The sequence below is a fragment of the Equus caballus genome, chromosome 13 (genome assembly GCF_041296265.1).
Source record: "Equus caballus isolate H_3958 breed thoroughbred chromosome 13, TB-T2T, whole genome shotgun sequence".
NCBI classification, from domain to species: domain Eukaryota; kingdom Metazoa; phylum Chordata; class Mammalia; order Perissodactyla; family Equidae; genus Equus; species Equus caballus.
Genome location: NC_091696.1, coordinates 53,550,236 through 53,566,299, shown reverse-complemented (window position 1 = coordinate 53,566,299; position 16,064 = coordinate 53,550,236). Strand labels below are relative to the sequence as shown.

Sequence of the window (16,064 nt, the reverse complement as noted above, 5' to 3'; positions counted from 1 at the left end):
GGGCGGGGCGTCCTGGGCAGAAGGAGCGCGGCGGTGGGCGGGGCTTCCCGGAGGAGAGGGCGACAGTGGGCGGGGCGTCCTGGGCGGAGCGAGCGCGGCGGTGGGCAGGGCGTCCTGGGGTTGGAGGAAGCGTGGGCGGCGGCGAGTAGAGGCGCCGACGGCGCCGGGCGTGGCTCCGCGTACCCGGGCCAAGTGGGGCGGAGCGCAGACGACCCCAGACACCCGCCTGTCCCGGAGGCCGAGGCCGTTGCTCTGATCGCTCCCGGGCGGGTGCCTGCCGTCCTCGCCGTCCCGGCGCGCGCCGAGCGCCATGGCCCAGCCGCCGCCCGACGTCGGAGAGGACGACTGTCTCCCTGAGTACCGCCACCTCTTCTGCCCCGACCTGCTCCGGTGAGGCACGAGCGGGGCTGGGGCTCGGGGCGCCCAGGGCGCAGCCTCCGGGGAGGTGGCGCTAGGACTACGGTTTTACCGGGATGTCTGAGGACCCCATGCCCCGGCGGCCAGACTGTCCAGATGTCCAGGTGGCCCTGGGGTTGCGAGCGCTCCGGTATTTTGATCTTTGCACCGCTGAGAGCGCGGTCCGATTGTCTTGGCCAGTGGTGGTGGGTATTCTTAGTGGTAATCCTGGGAGAGAGGGGTGGGTGGGGAAAGACTTGTACGTTTTGAAAACATTTCTCACTTAATTGATAACTTTCCGAATAGAGAATTTTAGGTTGAAATATTTTTTCCTGAAGACCTAGAAAGCCTAGCAATGCAGGATTTAAAAAGCAACGTTTCATTTTCTTGTTACAAAAGTCATCCATGCTTCTTGTCAACAATGTGGATTTCATAAGGTGCAGAGAGTGAAAGTCCTCCCAGAGCCACCCGCGTCCCACCACCCCTCAGTTAACAGAGAGACTCTCTTCATCTTCTTCTCTCAGGGACAAAGTGGCCTTCATCACAGGTGGTGGCTCTGGGATCGGGTTCCGGATTGCTGAGATTTTCATGCGGTGAGCACTGCCCTGTGTGCTCCGTGCCCACTCCCGACCCTTGCTTCTCCTTGCATGGATTCTGCTGGATCCTGGGATCCCTGGGCAGGATGCTGGTGGGTGGTGGGAGCGCCTCTGGGCAATGGGCCATGGGGGAGCATCTGAAATAGGTCAAATGCTGTCTTGGGGGAGGCAGGACTCCAGGGTTTTCTCCTGGAGGTTAGTTGAGGCTGTGCGACTCTGGCCTCAGCACCCACGTTTATACAAAGAGGGCAGTGCAACACGTTGAGGGAACTCTGCTGCAGGGCCCCCTGAGGCCTCACCATGCCAGGGTCTGGGGGGCCTGAGTTGACCCTGGCACTGTGCAGAGCATAGTGTCTCTTGGGACACAAGTTCTGTGATCTCAGGCCCCCGTCAGCAACTTGCCACCCCTCCCAGGGAGAGGCCCAGAGTTAATCTAGCCTTGGGGGAGAGGGAGCCTGTTGATATCCTAGGGACCCTTCCCCAGTTTCCCCCGGGGCCCCCGCTTTTCATAGCAGAGAGGTGAGTCCCACTGGACGAGGTTTTGGGAATTCATCCGTTCTGAGGGAGCTCGCATTCCTAGCTGGTGGCTTTGTGCGTGTTGCTTCTCCAGCAGAGTACGGCCAGCTGTGCTCATGGCACCCACCTGAGGTCCCACCACAGTTGCTCAGCCCTGCTCAGGCCCCTGTGTCCTCTGCCAGCTGTGCCTTCAGCCCTGGGCTGGTGCTGCAGCCCAAGAGATCCCTGGGGGAAGGGAGCTCTGCTTAGAGCACCAGGCAGGAGTCCACCTGGGTGTGTCCCTCACACCTTGCCACCTTCACACCTGCGCTCTGGCTTTGCAGGCACGGCTGCCACACGGTCATCGCTAGCAGAAGCCTTCCCAGAGTGTCAACGGTGAGGGGGTCTCTCCTGTGCCCACCCTGTCTGTGGGTGGCTGTATGGGCCTGGAGCCTGGGCCTGGAGGGTCCTAGGCCCAGAGGATGGTGACACCAAAGCCTGCTCCTCTCCCACATATGGAGCTTCAATGGAAATGGCCTCTCAGGGAAACTTTTGTGTTTTTTTGTGTAAATCTAATCATTGGGTCCTGTGAGGGGGCCCTCATGTTGGGTGGTACTGTGGCCCCAAGGGAGATCTCTGGGCTCCCCAGGGTCATGAGGGTGGTCCTCGTCCTCGTTGTCCCACTCACCTGGGACGAGAGTCTCACACTGCCACCGCTGGTCTCTAGCCAAGAACTGAAAGTCAGCTGGAGCTGCTATGGACCTATGACCTGTGAACAGTGGCCTGGAGGGTGATGTGGACGGAGGATCATGGGGCAAGCGGGAGGGAGAGAGTGTGGGATGTCTTAGAAATGTCCACCAGGGGTCGTGACCCCAGGGAGTGGCCACTTGCCTGCTGCGCCTCCCCAGAGCAAGGTCCAGCAGCAAACCTCGGCCTCCCGGTAAAACCTAGACACATCCCCGCCAGACTCTGACAGGCTGTCCCTGCCGGCCAAAGCCACTCGGCTGCTGCCCACCTCTGTCCGGCTTCTAGGCTGCCAGGAAGTTGGTTGCTGCCACCGGCCAGCGGTGCTTGCCTTTATCTCTGGACGTCCGAGCCCCCCCAGCCATCATGGCTGCCGTGGACCAGGCACTGAAGGAGTTTGGGAAAATCAACATTCTCATTAACTGTGAGTTGCTGTGGGCGAGGCCAGAGGGCTGCTGATGGGTTGCCAAAGAGTGAACCTCTCTGTTTGGAGCCCCCAGAACTGTTGTCCCAGACTTCAGGCCACTGTCTTGGCCTAGCTCTGCTCCTTCTGGGTCACTGCAGGCATGGCTCACCTGGATGCCCCGTGAACTCAGCTGAATCAGTCAGTGGCACTCTGGTGTCCTGAAATTCCGCCTAAAAAAGAAAAAATGATAAATTTTGTTTTTTTAGTACAGTTTTAGATTTGCAGAATAATTGAGCAGATAGTACGTAGAATTCCACAGTGTCCCCCATTATTAACATCGTGCATTTGTTAGAATTGATGAACCAATATTGATATATATTGTTAACTCTAGTCATAGTTTCCATCAAGGTTCATTCTTTGCTGAAATTCCCTTTTAAACATATCAGGGGTGGGAGCCAGCCCCGTGGCACTGCGGTTAAGTGCGCACATTCCGCTTCGGTGGCCCGCAGGTCGCTGGTTCGGATCCCAGGTGCAGACATGGCATTGCTTGGCAAAAGCCATGCTGTGGCAGGCATCCCACATATAAAGGAGAGGAAGATGGGCATGGATGTTAGCTCAGGGGCAGCTTCCTCAGCAAAAAGAGGAGGACTGGCAGCAGATGTTAGCTCAGGGCTCATCTTCCTCAAAAAAACCCAAAAAACATCAGGGGTGTTGGTTTCCTTTGGCTGACGAAGCACCACCAGCTGGGTGGCTTAAAGCAATAGAAATACACTGCCTCACAGTCTGAAGGCCAGACGTCCGAAACCCAGGTGTCCGCAGGGCTGCGCCCTGTGCAGGCTCCGGGGGAGATTGTTCCAGGCCTTTCTAGTAGCTCCTGGTGTGGCCCGCAGTCCTGGGCGTCACTCCAGTCTCTGCCTCCTTCACGTGGCCTTCTCTCTGTGTGTGTCTGTCCTCTCCTCTTTTTGCAAGGACACCAGTCTTGGGTTTAGGCCTGCCGTAATTCAGGATGATCTGATTTTAACTTGACCACAGCTGCAAAGATGGTATTTCCAAATACCTGGAAGGTCACATTCATGGGTACCAGGGGTTAGGAGATCAACACATCTTTTGAGGGACACAGTTCAACTTATAACATCTGTTATTCAGGAATTTGCCCAAATGCCCGGGTCTCCTTCCCTGTCCAGGCTGGACCACCCTGAAGGTCCAGATGCTCTAACTGCCCGGGACTCCGGCACCATCAGTGGTCTCCTTCCACCCTGCAGGTGCAGCTGGAAACTTCCTGTGCCCCGCCAGCGCGTTGTCTTTCAATGCCTTCAAGACTGTGATGGACATCGACACCTTGGGCACCTTCAACATGTCTCGCGTGCTCTACGAGAAGTTTTTCCGGGTGTGTGTCCTTGCGGCCGAGGCCTCCCTTCTTCTGACCACCCGCTCATGCCCTGTCCCCTACCCCGTGTGTTGCAGGACCATGGAGGGGTGATTGTGAACATCACTGCGACCCTGGGTGCCCGGGGGCAGATGCTCCAAGTGCATGCAGGCTCAGCCAAGGCGGCTGTGGGTACGGGTGCCCCCTCTGATCTGCCCACCTGGGTTCCCATTGGGTCCCTCTCCTGCCTGTCCCTGGAGGCTGGCAGTATCCAAGTGAAGCTGAGCCCAGCGATGGGCCGTGGCATGGCCAGGCTCTGCCCCTGAGCACTAGCTCACACCTGGGCCACCCCAGAAGGCACAGCAGCGCTGCATTCTCCCTTCCATGCAGATGCAATGACCCGGCACTTGGCTGTGGAGTGGGGTCCCCAAAACATCCGTGTCAACAGCCTTGCCCCTGGCCCCATCAGTGGCACGGAGGGGTTGCGGCGGCTGGGTAAGGCTCTCGGGGAGCCCAGGCCCTCCACAGATGCTCCTCGGTCACAGGCCACACAGTGCCTTTGCAGGGCTTCCCTCCTGCATGGCTGGGACAGGCCCAGGATAAGTGCCCAGTCTTCAGCTCCCCAGGGCTGGCAAAGAATCTGTCCCCAAGCCGAGTCAGGGTCATTCTTAGTTAGTGCACACCCGTGATGGACTAATGGTCACCTGGACTTGGATAGCTGCTCCCTTGAGGTAGAGGCCACAGGGCTGCTGGCCGTGATACGTGAGCTGGACACAAAGTGGGGCACCCACTGAAGCTTCCAGAACCTTGGCAGGGTGTACGTCAAAAACCCCTGTGCTGGTTCTGTGGGGGTGTTACTCTGTATATGGCCTGTGCCTGCTCTGCCAGGATGATGCTAACAGTGCCCCCAACACTCCCGGATGAGGTTTAGGGAAAACTGGGCAGGGGAGGGTGTATGGCCTGGGGTCCTGGGGCTCACAGAGACTGAGCTTCGGGCTGCTCTCCCAGGTGGCTCCCGGGCCAGCATGAGGGAGAACGTCCTGGCCAGCCCCCTGCAGAGGCTGGGGAACAAGACGGAGATCGCCCACAGTGTTCTCTACCTGGCCAGCCCTTTGGCATCCTACGTGACCGGGGCCTTGCTGGTGGTTGATGGCGGGGCGTGGCTGACATTCCCTAATGACGTCAAGTTGCTGGCGGATTTTGCATCCTCTGCTAAGCTCTAGGTGATGTCCCACTCCCACCTTCTGGGGGTCACGTGTGTCCTTGGCCCCCTTCCCTAAACCCCTGGCCGGTGGGCGAATGGTCACTGTGTGTTTCCCCTCAATTCCTTGGGTGTATTCCTAGACGTGTTTCCCCTCAATTCCTTGGGTGTATTCCTAGACGTGTTCTTGGACACGTCGGGGTTTACACTACCGAACAGACCAGGCCAAGTGTAGGCAAGGCTGGGGAGGGGTCTTCCTGGGCTGACAGGTGGTGCCGGGAGGGGGCCTAGCCCTATACAGCTGCACCCAGACCTCAGGGCCTCCCTGCAAATGGGGACAGGCATGGCCTGCTCACAGCAGAGGGAGCCCCTTGCTCTCCAAGACCTGCCCTGGGGGACCCTTGAGGGAGGCCTGAGGGCCTGTTGGGTCCCTGGGGCAGGGGAGGGTGCTTTGGCTCTCTGCTTTCCCCTCCTCCCCCAGCAATCCCAGTGGTGTAGCCGGCCCACGAGGCCGCTTATCCTGGTTCTCTGAGCAGCAGCAGCCTCTGGGAAGGCTGAGGAGGTGTGCCGTGCCTCATGGGGACCTCCTGTGCCTCTGAGCCCCTCTGCCCCCAAGCCTCCTGGACTCCCATTGCAGGGTGGTGGCAGGAATGTTCTGGGACTTTGGCTGACTCCTGCCCCATCCAAGGGGGCAGGTGTGGTGGAGGGACACCGAGGAGCTCACAGCATTCGGTCACACTGTGAAGCCATGGCTGGAGCAGACTTCAGTGCTGACCCCCATCCTCCCTGGGGGTGGTTTGTTGATGGGCACAGGTGGTGCTGAGAAGTCCCTCTTCTGAGGCCCTCTGTGGGCCAGTGGCCAGCAGACACATCCTCAGTGCCAGTGGCATGTGGGCAACCAGGTGGCGGGAGGGTGTGGGCCTTGGGCTGGCACCCAGTCACTGGGGTGAGGAGCGCTCATCTTGGAGAGCTCTGGGAAAGGGCAGAGGGGGCTGCTGTTGTCTGCACCCCAGGAGGTGCACAAAGCCTGGCTGCCCACTGCCCTTGCCAGGCGCTGATGCAGAGCTGCAGCATCCTCTCTGCCCTGGCCTGGCCGCTCACGGCTGCTGCCCCTCTGCTGTGCAGGAGGCGGGCGCTGGTGCCCCTCGGTCCTCCCGCATGACCCTGGCATGTGCTGGCATTTCTGGCAGCCTCTGGATGCCTGAAGCAAAGGAGGCGTCCTGAAGGGGAAGCTGGTCCGCAGCTCACTCTTGGATTCCTGGGAAGCTGTGACGAGAAAACTGCTGTTCTGAGTCTCTGCCTCTGCATTTCACAGTGTGACGGCCTGCTCGCAGAAGGGCCTGAGCTTAGGATTCCCGCCATAAATTCCTGCTTTGCCTTCCCCGGGGCACCTTTTAAAATAACCATTTTTGGTGCCGGCCCCGGGGCCGAGTGGTTAAGTTCGCACTCTCTGCTTCAGGACCCACAACTAGAGTATGCAACTATGTACTAGGGGGCTTTGGGGAGAAGAAGAAGAAGAGAAAAAGAAGATTGGCAACAGATGTTAGGTGCCAATCTTTTAAAAAATAAAGTAATATTTATAGTTAAGGCCATGGGAAGTTAATGACCTCTGCCCCAACCACCGTATACGTGACAGGTGCTTGCTGCTCTGCTCTCTATCTCCTGCTCCCTCGTGACCTGGGATGGGAGGACTGCCCTTCCCTGGCTCATTGCCACCCCCCCCCCATTCTGGGATCTATAAGTAATAAATCCTGTGACTGTACTTCCTTTGTGTGAGTGTGTTGAATCTGTGCCTTCAATCAGAATGACCCTATGAGTTTCACTTCCCCAAAGTGGGAGCTCGGATGCTGAGGGAGCTACCTGCCCACCCATGTGGGTGGCTTGTACCCCCTCATTCTGCAGGTCATAATCTGCATCTTCTTAATGCATATTCAGAATACGTACACATTCTGCATGTTCAATACACCAGCTCTGGCTTCTCCACACAGACTGACGCCTCCCCCAGGGCTCCCCCTGGGACCTCCCACACAGCCAAGATCAGGAAGCTGACAATCCCAGCAGTGCGTCTGAAGCAGAGGCTGGCCCTTCCTTAGGGAGCCGTGCTGCGTCCACGTTCCCTCCCCATGGCCCCATCTCCTGCATGCACGGGCAGGGATGACCAAGCAGTGAGTTTGGCCTGCCGACTTGCCCACACCACCTGGGTGTCTGCAGGGGGAGGCCAGCATTTCCAGAGCTCCCTCGAGGGTGGGGATGCAGCCAAGCTGCTGGGATGTCCCCCAATCCTGGGTCAGGGGCCAGCCTCCTTTCTCCTCCTGCCGCGTCCAGTGGGTGCCGAGGTGGCCCCTGCTGCCTAAGTGGAGAGAAGGGGGCATTTCAGGCTCTGTCTTCCCTTCCTTGCTCTCCCACTTCAAGACCTTTGCTCGGCAAAGGGAAGTCAAACCAGGGGGGCCAGAGAAGCGTGTCTGAGCCCCCACACCCCAGGGCTGGTGTCCTGGGTCCCCTCACCAGGGTGTGTGGGCTGCCAATGGGATCTCTGTCGGCCTCTGGTGACATGGGCTGGGACGGCTCACCGCCTGCCCTGGAGTCCATCCTCTGCTGGGACATCCAGTGGAGTTAGTGCTCAGTCATCTGGGGACCGACGTTCTGGGCCCTCCAGGTGACCAGTCCCTCTCGTCATCAGCACCCTCCCTCAGGCCCATGGGCGTGGGGAAATTCTGGCCCCTCATTTGGTCCTTCGATGACATCCAGGCTAGGACCTAAGAGAGTCACGTGGACCCCTGGGGCTTGTTTCCTGTGCTGTTTGTTAAAAGCTCTGCTGAGCCATTTGTGTGGAGCTGCTCAAAGCTGTCGGCTGGCCCCCTGGCTGGGCACACGGTTCCGGACTCCCTGTCTGTTCTGCCCATTTGCATAAGCACAGGTGCTAGAGTTTTGCCAGGAAATGCATTTCCTTGAAAAATAATCTTTTTACTATAAAAAAATCTATTTGTTGGACTTTGCGAAAGTTTTTAGAAGGAAAAGGGAGACACTCAGAAAGAACTGCTGATGATCGGGTCATTTAGAGGTAGGAGGTGTGTTTCCTTCTTGTCTTTTTCTGCGAAGAGTTCAGAAAATGCTGCCTCCGAATCCTCGGACCCTCCGTCCTCAGGCAGGTGGAGCCCACCGTGAGGCCAGGAGAGGGCGTCTGCTTCTCTGGTGGGAGGGGACGTACTCGGACACAGCCCGGTCCCCAAAAGAGCTGCCTTACCCCACAAGGTCCTGGTTTGCTCCCAGTCAGTTCCTGCCACCATAAGAGCATGCGCTGGAGCCCTCTGCCCCAGATGCCCACACTTCCCTGTCCCTTCATTCTATGAAAAGAGACCGCCCCTTCCCATACAGCAAGGGAGTGGCAGGGAGGCCCCAGGACCATCCCAGCTGGGAGGCCACCTGGTAGAAGGAGCGTCACTTGCTATTTAAAGGTGCTCCTTGTTGTCACGGAGACCAGAATGTGACGGCATCAAGTCCACCAGCAAGGCATGCAAATGGGTCCTTATGGTGCTGCTGCGGGGGAAAACAACACTGAAAGCAGTTCCTAGGGAGGCATGGCCAGTGAGAGGCGGAGGCAATCATGAGACCCCCACGTGCCAGAGAGCTTGGGCTGTTGTCCTCCCCTGGGGAGGCCCTGGGGTGGGCGTGGCCGAGGAGGGACCACGTCCCGCCAGCTAGGATGACCAGTCTCTGCTGCCTTTGATGGCTGGGATGCACAGTGGAGGTGTGAGCATGGTCCAGCAGGGGGTCTGGTTAAAAAAATCCATCTCCTGGGACTCAACAGTGGCTTAGCTCCAGGAGGACAGAAGAGTCTGGAAAGCAGTTTTCAGGAACAAGCCTTTGATTCCTGTATTAGTCAGGGTTCTCCAGAGAGACAGAACCAATAGGAAGAGATTTATTATAGGTATTGGCTCATGAAGTCATGGAAGCTGACAAGTCCGGCCATCCGCCGTCTGCAAACGGGAGACCCACGAGAGCCGGTGGTGTAATTCAGTCCGAATCCAAAGGCCCAAGAGCCCGAGCTGTGATGGGCCAGGGCAGGAGAAGATGGACGTCCCAGCTCAAGCAGGGGGAGGGGAACTGGTCCTTGCTCCGTCTTCCTTGTCTCCTGGGGCCGTCAGCGGAGCGGAGCGGATCGGGTGATGCTGCCCACATGGGTGAGGGCGGGTCTTCTTCACTCGGTCTACTGAATCAAATGCTAATCTTTTCCACAGATGCAGAAATGATGTTTTACAAGCTGTCTGGGTGTCCCCTAGCCCGGTCAAATTGACACATAACTTTAATCATCACAGTTACACAGGCAGTAAAGTCTGTCTCCGTGCTCGATCATCGCCTCCATGTGGCGGTCCGTTTGGCTGTGAGAAATCCGCCTAGCTCTGGCTCAGCCCACCAGCCCAGGCTGCCATCCTGCAGGTCTAGGACGGCACCTGAGGGCTCACAGTCACAGGCACAGCCAGTGGCATCCATCCCGGGGGGTGAGGCTGGTGGCGCCAGGCACCGGCCGGTGGAGAGGGCCAGGTGCATGTGGCGAGGGGATGGCAACATCAGCCCTAGCAGTGGCATTTGGGCTCGGTGGCGATTGGCAGAGAACTTGGTTGTCCCCTTTCACATTAACGATCTCTAAAGTTCCCTTAGAAAAGGCCGGGTTCTCTGCAAGGAAGGGGAACCTCTTATTTGGGAGCCCTGTCAGAGTTTTCAAAACCTTAGCTGTGGAAGCTGATGCACTGTCACTGCCGTGGGGCGAGGGTATCTGCCTTTGTCCTTTCAAAATGACGTGGAAACGTCAGCCAGAGCAGAGGGCTGCCAACCACAGAGGCCACTGCTTGGGGTGTGGCCACCCAGCGCCTCGTCCATGCCTCCAGCAGCATCTCGGGAGCAGATGCCCGTTTTAGGCAGATTTGCGTGCCACATCTGTTGAACGAAGAAGCCAACAAACCCCAAATTATTTGCCCCCGTGCTGCTGTGAGCCATGCAGGTCCTTCCTGAGACATCGCAATGATGCAACGAGCACCCATGTGCCGTCGTCTTTGTATACACAGGAAGCACAGAAATCCTTAAAACTGCCTTAAATAAGCTGTGCTGATCTGGGGGAGTTTCTCTCTGCTGCCTCCTCCGTTGCCTTGGTAACTCAGTAAAATTTGACTGTGGCTTGCATGTGTGAGCTTTGTCCTGCAGATCACCTCGGAAAGGCCTGGAGGTCAGGCCCCGGCACTAAGGCCTAAGGCCGTTTCCTGAAGCCAGCTTTGTGCCACGTTGCTTTCTCCGCCCTGGGTTGGCTGGCTCTCCCACAAATCTCGGGTTGTCAGAGTCGTTCACCTTGTCTCCTTCTGTCTTCCTCTCCCCGTTCCCTCCCCACCATGCACTGTGGTACCTGCTGGGGCTGGGTCACCCCAGTAGACACTGTCCACCCACCACGTGCACACTGAGCACCTGCTCTGCCCAGTGTCCTGGCTGGGGACCCAGATGTGAGTACGACTGACACCGCTGACCCTCCTGTCTGCCTTGTGTCTGCGTGTGGGCTCACTGAGAGAGGCTGACCAGAGCAAGATGATGGAGCCCTGAGAACCTCGGCAGTCAGAGGCTCTACAGGGCTTCCTCTCTCCTCTGACCCTCACCTCCTTCTGTCCTTATCCCATGGGTCAGACCAAGCCAGCCTGGCCATGGTCCAGCCCCCTGCCCCGGGCTGCACATCCAGGCCCTTCCCTGGCTCTGTGCGGAGGCCTGATCGTGCTGCAGCTGGGCAGTGACATCCTCTTGAGCAGTGCAGATGGTTCTCGGGAGTCAAGGCTTCCCAGGCTCAGGCATCTCCCTCAGGACATTTAGGCTGGTCTCTTCGGGATGCATGCACAGAAACTACTGTGGGTGTTTAGGTCCAAAGAGGGCATGTAAGGGGAAGACCCTGGGCCCCTCCACAGGCTCCTTCCACTGGAGCTCAGGGACAAAGCTGGGCTCCAGGGCTCCAGTCTCCCTTCTTTCTCTCACCTCCACCTGGCCCTGTGAACCTGCGCCTTCCCCTCACTGTCGATCAGCTTTCTCTGCACCCAGGTCCCAGCCACTGTGCATACAAGCTGTAGCCAAGCCCCCTGGAGAGAGACACAAGCGGTCCTTTATCAGACTCACCTCCAAATTCCTGAGGAAAGATGCACATTTGTCAGGTTGGGTCAGGTGCCCAACTCTTGCTCAATAAACCATGGCCAAAGGTTGATTGTATCATATAAGCATGGCAATTCCCACTGCAGTCACGGGCTCAGCAGTCACGGGCTCAGAGAGGGGCTGCATCTAGAAAACGTGTGTTAGCAGATCATCCCATGCAAGTCCTGACTCACATCAAATTCACTAAAGATCAATGTCTAGCCCAGCACGCTGATTGTGCGTGCCTGTGTGTGTGTGTGTGTATACTTCCTTCCAGTGACGGGATGAGCCTCAGGTCCCCCTCTATGGTGAAACCCAAAGGCCAGTTGGGAGATGGCAGAGACCGCCCAAGTCTGATGATCCACCCATGCTCCCCACTCACATCTTGGGGCCAGGACTCCACCCAACTCTGCTCTTCTGTTCTAGGCACCATGGTGGAGACTGGATCCTTCTCTGGACTTTCCGTTTCCATGCTCATGCTGGCCGGGTCCTTCAGTGAAACAGCTCCTCACAGACAGGGGACTGCTGGATTTCCCATTTACACCTGATGTTGGCTCAAGTCTCTGTAATGAGACCCACGTCACCTTGTCAACAGGTAGAGGCCTCGATTATGCTTTACTCATTTATTTACTGATCATCTCTTGCATTATTTCCTCAGGTGACAAACGTAACCAGTACGGATTTCACTAATTGAACTCTCAGAGGATAACTCCATTTCCAAGTTTTGGAGTTTTGGGGGGCACCTCCTCCCATCCTCACGTCAAAGCATCTCGACAGGACGGCACCTGGAGAAGGGTGAGAAATGTTCCTCAGAAACAGGTAGAATTAATTTTCAAGTCTCCCACCATCACACGTGATTTAGACAACTTTTACACAATGGGAGGAGTGGCGTGAATCACATCTTCTCCTCTGTGACGATGTGACCTGTGGCTAAAGAAAGGAAGCTCTGGCTCCAAGCACAAACCTCTCCTGGCCAGCTCGTCAGCACCCATTCCCACGGTGATTTTGGCCGAGGGAGGTGTGGTGGGTGCTGAATGTGGGCTGCCAAGGGCTCTGGGCCCCGATAGGGACTGGAGATGCTTATCGTCACAGGAAGAGGGAGCAGGTGCCAGCAACTTGACACTGAAATGTGAGAATAAGGAAATCATGCAAACCTCGGCTGAGTCAGGAGGATTAAATGGTGCCTTACAAACTCATGTTCTATTTTTGCTCTAAGAAATGTACTTTCCTAAATTTGAAGGTGAGAAAAAATCCTTCCCCACTGAAGAAAATACCAGTAAACACGAGTGTGGATCTGTGCTCCCAGCTGCGGGGGGCTGCTGGACGAGAGTGTGGTCTAGCCCTAAAACTGACTCCTGTCTAAGTTGACTTACTGACTGCTCATCTGGTTTGCAAAATTGTAAATGAAAATATTTGGCCAGCAGTTTTTGTTTATGGCTGGACTGAGGTATAACTGACATACAATAAGCCGCTCATGTGTGAAGTGTACAATTTGAGGAGCTCTGACATACGTCTGCACCCGTGAAACCATGCCCACAATCACAATAATGAAGGTACCACCACTTGCAAAACCTTTCCTCCCAGCCCTGGTCGTCCCTCCCTCTCACCTCTCCCTACTCCCTTTTCCCAGGTGAGAACTGGTCATTCATCCAGGATGGCAGCTCAGGACCCAGGAGGGGACGCCAGCTAGAAAGGTGGGTGCTATGTAGGAGAAGAGGGTCTCTGAGGAGGAGGGGCCAACACCTGGCTGAAAGGTGGGGATGGCAGGCCCTCTGCCGGGTGCAGCACCCCTGTTCTGGGGTGCCCAGGGCAGGCTGTTTGGCGGCCTGCTCCTTCTTCTCCCATCACAGGTCCATGGCAGCTCCCTGCTTCTTCCAGGATAGAGCTCGGTCCCTCTCCTGTTGTCCATCTCCAGGGCCACCTTCACGCCTCCCGGGAGCACTGAGGCCAGCCCTGGCCACCTGCCCCAAAGTGCCCTGCATGAGGCTCCCACTCGGCCACTGGCCAGCTCCGCCCTGGGCTCAGAGCTCCAGACGCAGGGCTTGCTCTGAACACCGCAGTCCAACCCGGCATGGCCCTCAGCACTCAGTGAGGGAAGGACCCTGTCACGGACAAATCTAGAACCATCTCCCTTGGAAGGGTGCCTCCTTCAGACACCCCCGCACCAATAACCTGCTCCCCAACTCTCTCATCTGGGTCCCCAGCATCATTCCACTCCTGAGGCCTCCTCCCTACTCCTCACCAACTTACAAGACCACTTTGAAGTACTAAAGGAAAGTGGCTGATAGCAGCATCTCACAAATAGAGGGAAAGAACAGACAGTTCTGGAGAAACTGGCTCAATAAGTGAGAAAAATAAAGTCCAGTCTCTATCTTACACTAACCACATTAAAACAAAAAAACTCCAAATACTGGACTTGTAAAAGGAAATAATAGAAGTATAGGCGGATAGTTTTGAGAATTTGGGTAGGAGGTTTATTTACTTAAACGTGTTTAGTTATGAAATTCTTTTTTATTATTATTATTATTATTTTTTTATTGAGTTATTGATAGGTTACAATCTTGTGAAATTTCAATTGTACATTAATGTTTGTCAGTCATGTTGTAGGTGCACCACTTCACCCTTTGTGCCCACCCCACACCCCTCCTTTCCCCTGGTATCCACTAAACTGTTCTTGGTCCATAGTTTTAAATTCCTCATATGAGTGGAGTCATACACAGATTATCTTTCTCTCGCTGGCTTATTTCACTTAACATAATTCTCTCAAGGTCCATCCATGTTATTGCAAATGGAATGATTTTGTTCTGTTTTGCAGCTGAGTAGTATTCCATTGTATATATGTACCACATCTTCTTTATCCATTCGTCTGTTGATGGGCACTTAGGTTGCTTCCATGTCTTGGCTATTGTAAACAGTGTTGCAATAAACATTGGGGTGCACAGGACTTTTGGGATTGCTGACTTCAGGCTATTTGGATAAATACCCAGTAGTGGGATGGCTGGATCGTATGGTAGTTCTATTTTTAGTTTTTTGAGGAATCTCCATACTGTTTTCCATAGTGGCTGCACCAGTTTGCATTCCCACCAGCAGTGTATGAGGGTTCCTTTTTCTCCGCAACCTCTCCAACATTTGTTGCTATTAGTTTTAGATATTTTTGTCATTCTAACGGGTGTAAGGTGATATCTTAGTGTAGTTTTGATTTGCATTTCCCTGATGATCAGCAATGATGAGCATCTTTTCATGTGCCTACTGGCCATCAGTATATCTTCTTTGGAGAAATGTCTGTTCATGTCTCCAGCCCATTTTTTGATTGGGTTGTTTGATGTTTTGTTGTTGAGTTTTGAGAGTTCTTTATATATTATGGATATTAAGCCTTTGTCAGATATATGACTTGCAAATATTTTTTCCCAGTTAGTGGGTTGTTTTTTTGTTTCAATCCTGTTTTCATTTGCCTTGAAGAAGCTCTTTAATCTGATGAGGTCCCATTTGTTTATTCTTTCTATTGTTTCCCTTCTCTGAGAAGGCATGGTGTCCGAAAAGATCCTTTTAATACTGATGTCAAAGAGTGTACTGCCTACGTTTTCTTCCAGAAGCCTTATGGTTTCAGGTCTCACCTTTAGGTCTTTGATCCATTTTGAGTTTATTTTGGTGAATGGTGAAAAAGAATGGTCAATTTTCATTCTTTTACATGTGGCTTTCCAGTTTTCCCAGCACCATTTGTTGAAAAGACTTTCTTTTCTCCATTGTATGCCCTCAGCTAGTTATGAAATTCTTAATCTATGTGGATGAGCCCTGATAATATCAAAAGACACCACGTGTTCATCACCCGGGTTTGCCAGAGGCTGGTACCCTGCCCGGCTTGTTCCCAGCCTGTCTGTCTTTACGGAAATAAATGCGGCAGATACAGTGGAAGTTCCACCCTTCAGCCCTTTCCTCTTCTGTCCCCCCTCAGTATAATTCCCACCCTTGTTTTGGTGTTTTTACTACAAAACAAAGTTGTTCGAAAACAATATATGTCACTGACGATGTGTTTTTAAACTTTGCAAAAGTGGTGTCTATCCTGTACCTTGCTTTCTCACACAGCTTGTTTCAGCCTGTGCTGCCCTGTGCAGAGGTGGTTCATCCGTCGAAACTGCGACCTAGTGTTCCGTCACCACAGACGATACCGCAGCCACGCAGCAGTCTCTTCACAGAACCAGGAACTGGTCTGCGTCTCAGGCCTCTCTCCTCTCTCCTCGTGGAGCTGTGCACACTGCCCTCCAGAAGGAGGAGGTGCAGGTGGAAGGTACACAGAACTTCAGCTGGTTTAGTGGCGTGAATCCCCACGCTCTCTACTGGCATCAGACTTATTTTTACTCTACTTCACGTCAAATACTTCCTTTCCTCACTCGCTTGAGTACCAGTGGGTTCAGCATCTTTTTATATGTTTATGGACCACTTGAGTTTTCTCCTCTGAAACTGCTTATTCATATTCATTGCTCACTTTTCTACTGGGTTGCTGTTCTTTTACTGGTCTTTGAAGAATTTTTTGTGTACTCTAGAGATAAATCCTTTGTCATTTACTTCTGTTCTAAATATCTCTTTCCTGTTGCTGTGGACTGAACTGTGTCCCTCAAAATTCCCAAGTTGACGTTCTAACCCCCAATGGGACGGTATTTGGAGCTGGGTGTTTGGGAAGTGGTTAGGGTTAGATGAGGTCAGGAG

General features: G+C 54.7%; 1 protein-coding gene across 5 annotated transcripts; it reads left to right on the top strand.

The window, feature by feature from the left end:
* Positions 1–6,966, top strand: DECR2 (2,4-dienoyl-CoA reductase 2). Of its 5 annotated transcripts, none has more exons than XM_001495338.5 (9): positions 1–390; positions 921–989; positions 1,832–1,883; positions 2,520–2,655; positions 3,900–4,024; positions 4,102–4,195; positions 4,394–4,498; positions 5,012–5,226; positions 6,395–6,966. In XM_001495338.5, the coding sequence occupies exons 1-8, from the start codon at positions 311–313 to the stop codon at positions 5,224–5,226; spliced, it is 876 nt and encodes a 291-aa protein (XP_001495388.1). In that variant the 5' UTR covers positions 1–310; the 3' UTR covers positions 6,395–6,966. The 5 variants fall into 5 exon arrangements, with proteins under 5 accessions (XP_001495388.1, XP_005599145.1, XP_070087383.1 ...); XM_005599088.4 differs by having other exon boundaries at positions 19–390; positions 6,330–6,966; XM_070231282.1 differs by lacking the exon at positions 4,394–4,498 and having other exon boundaries at positions 19–390.
* Positions 6,967–16,064: the final 9,098 nt, after the last annotated feature.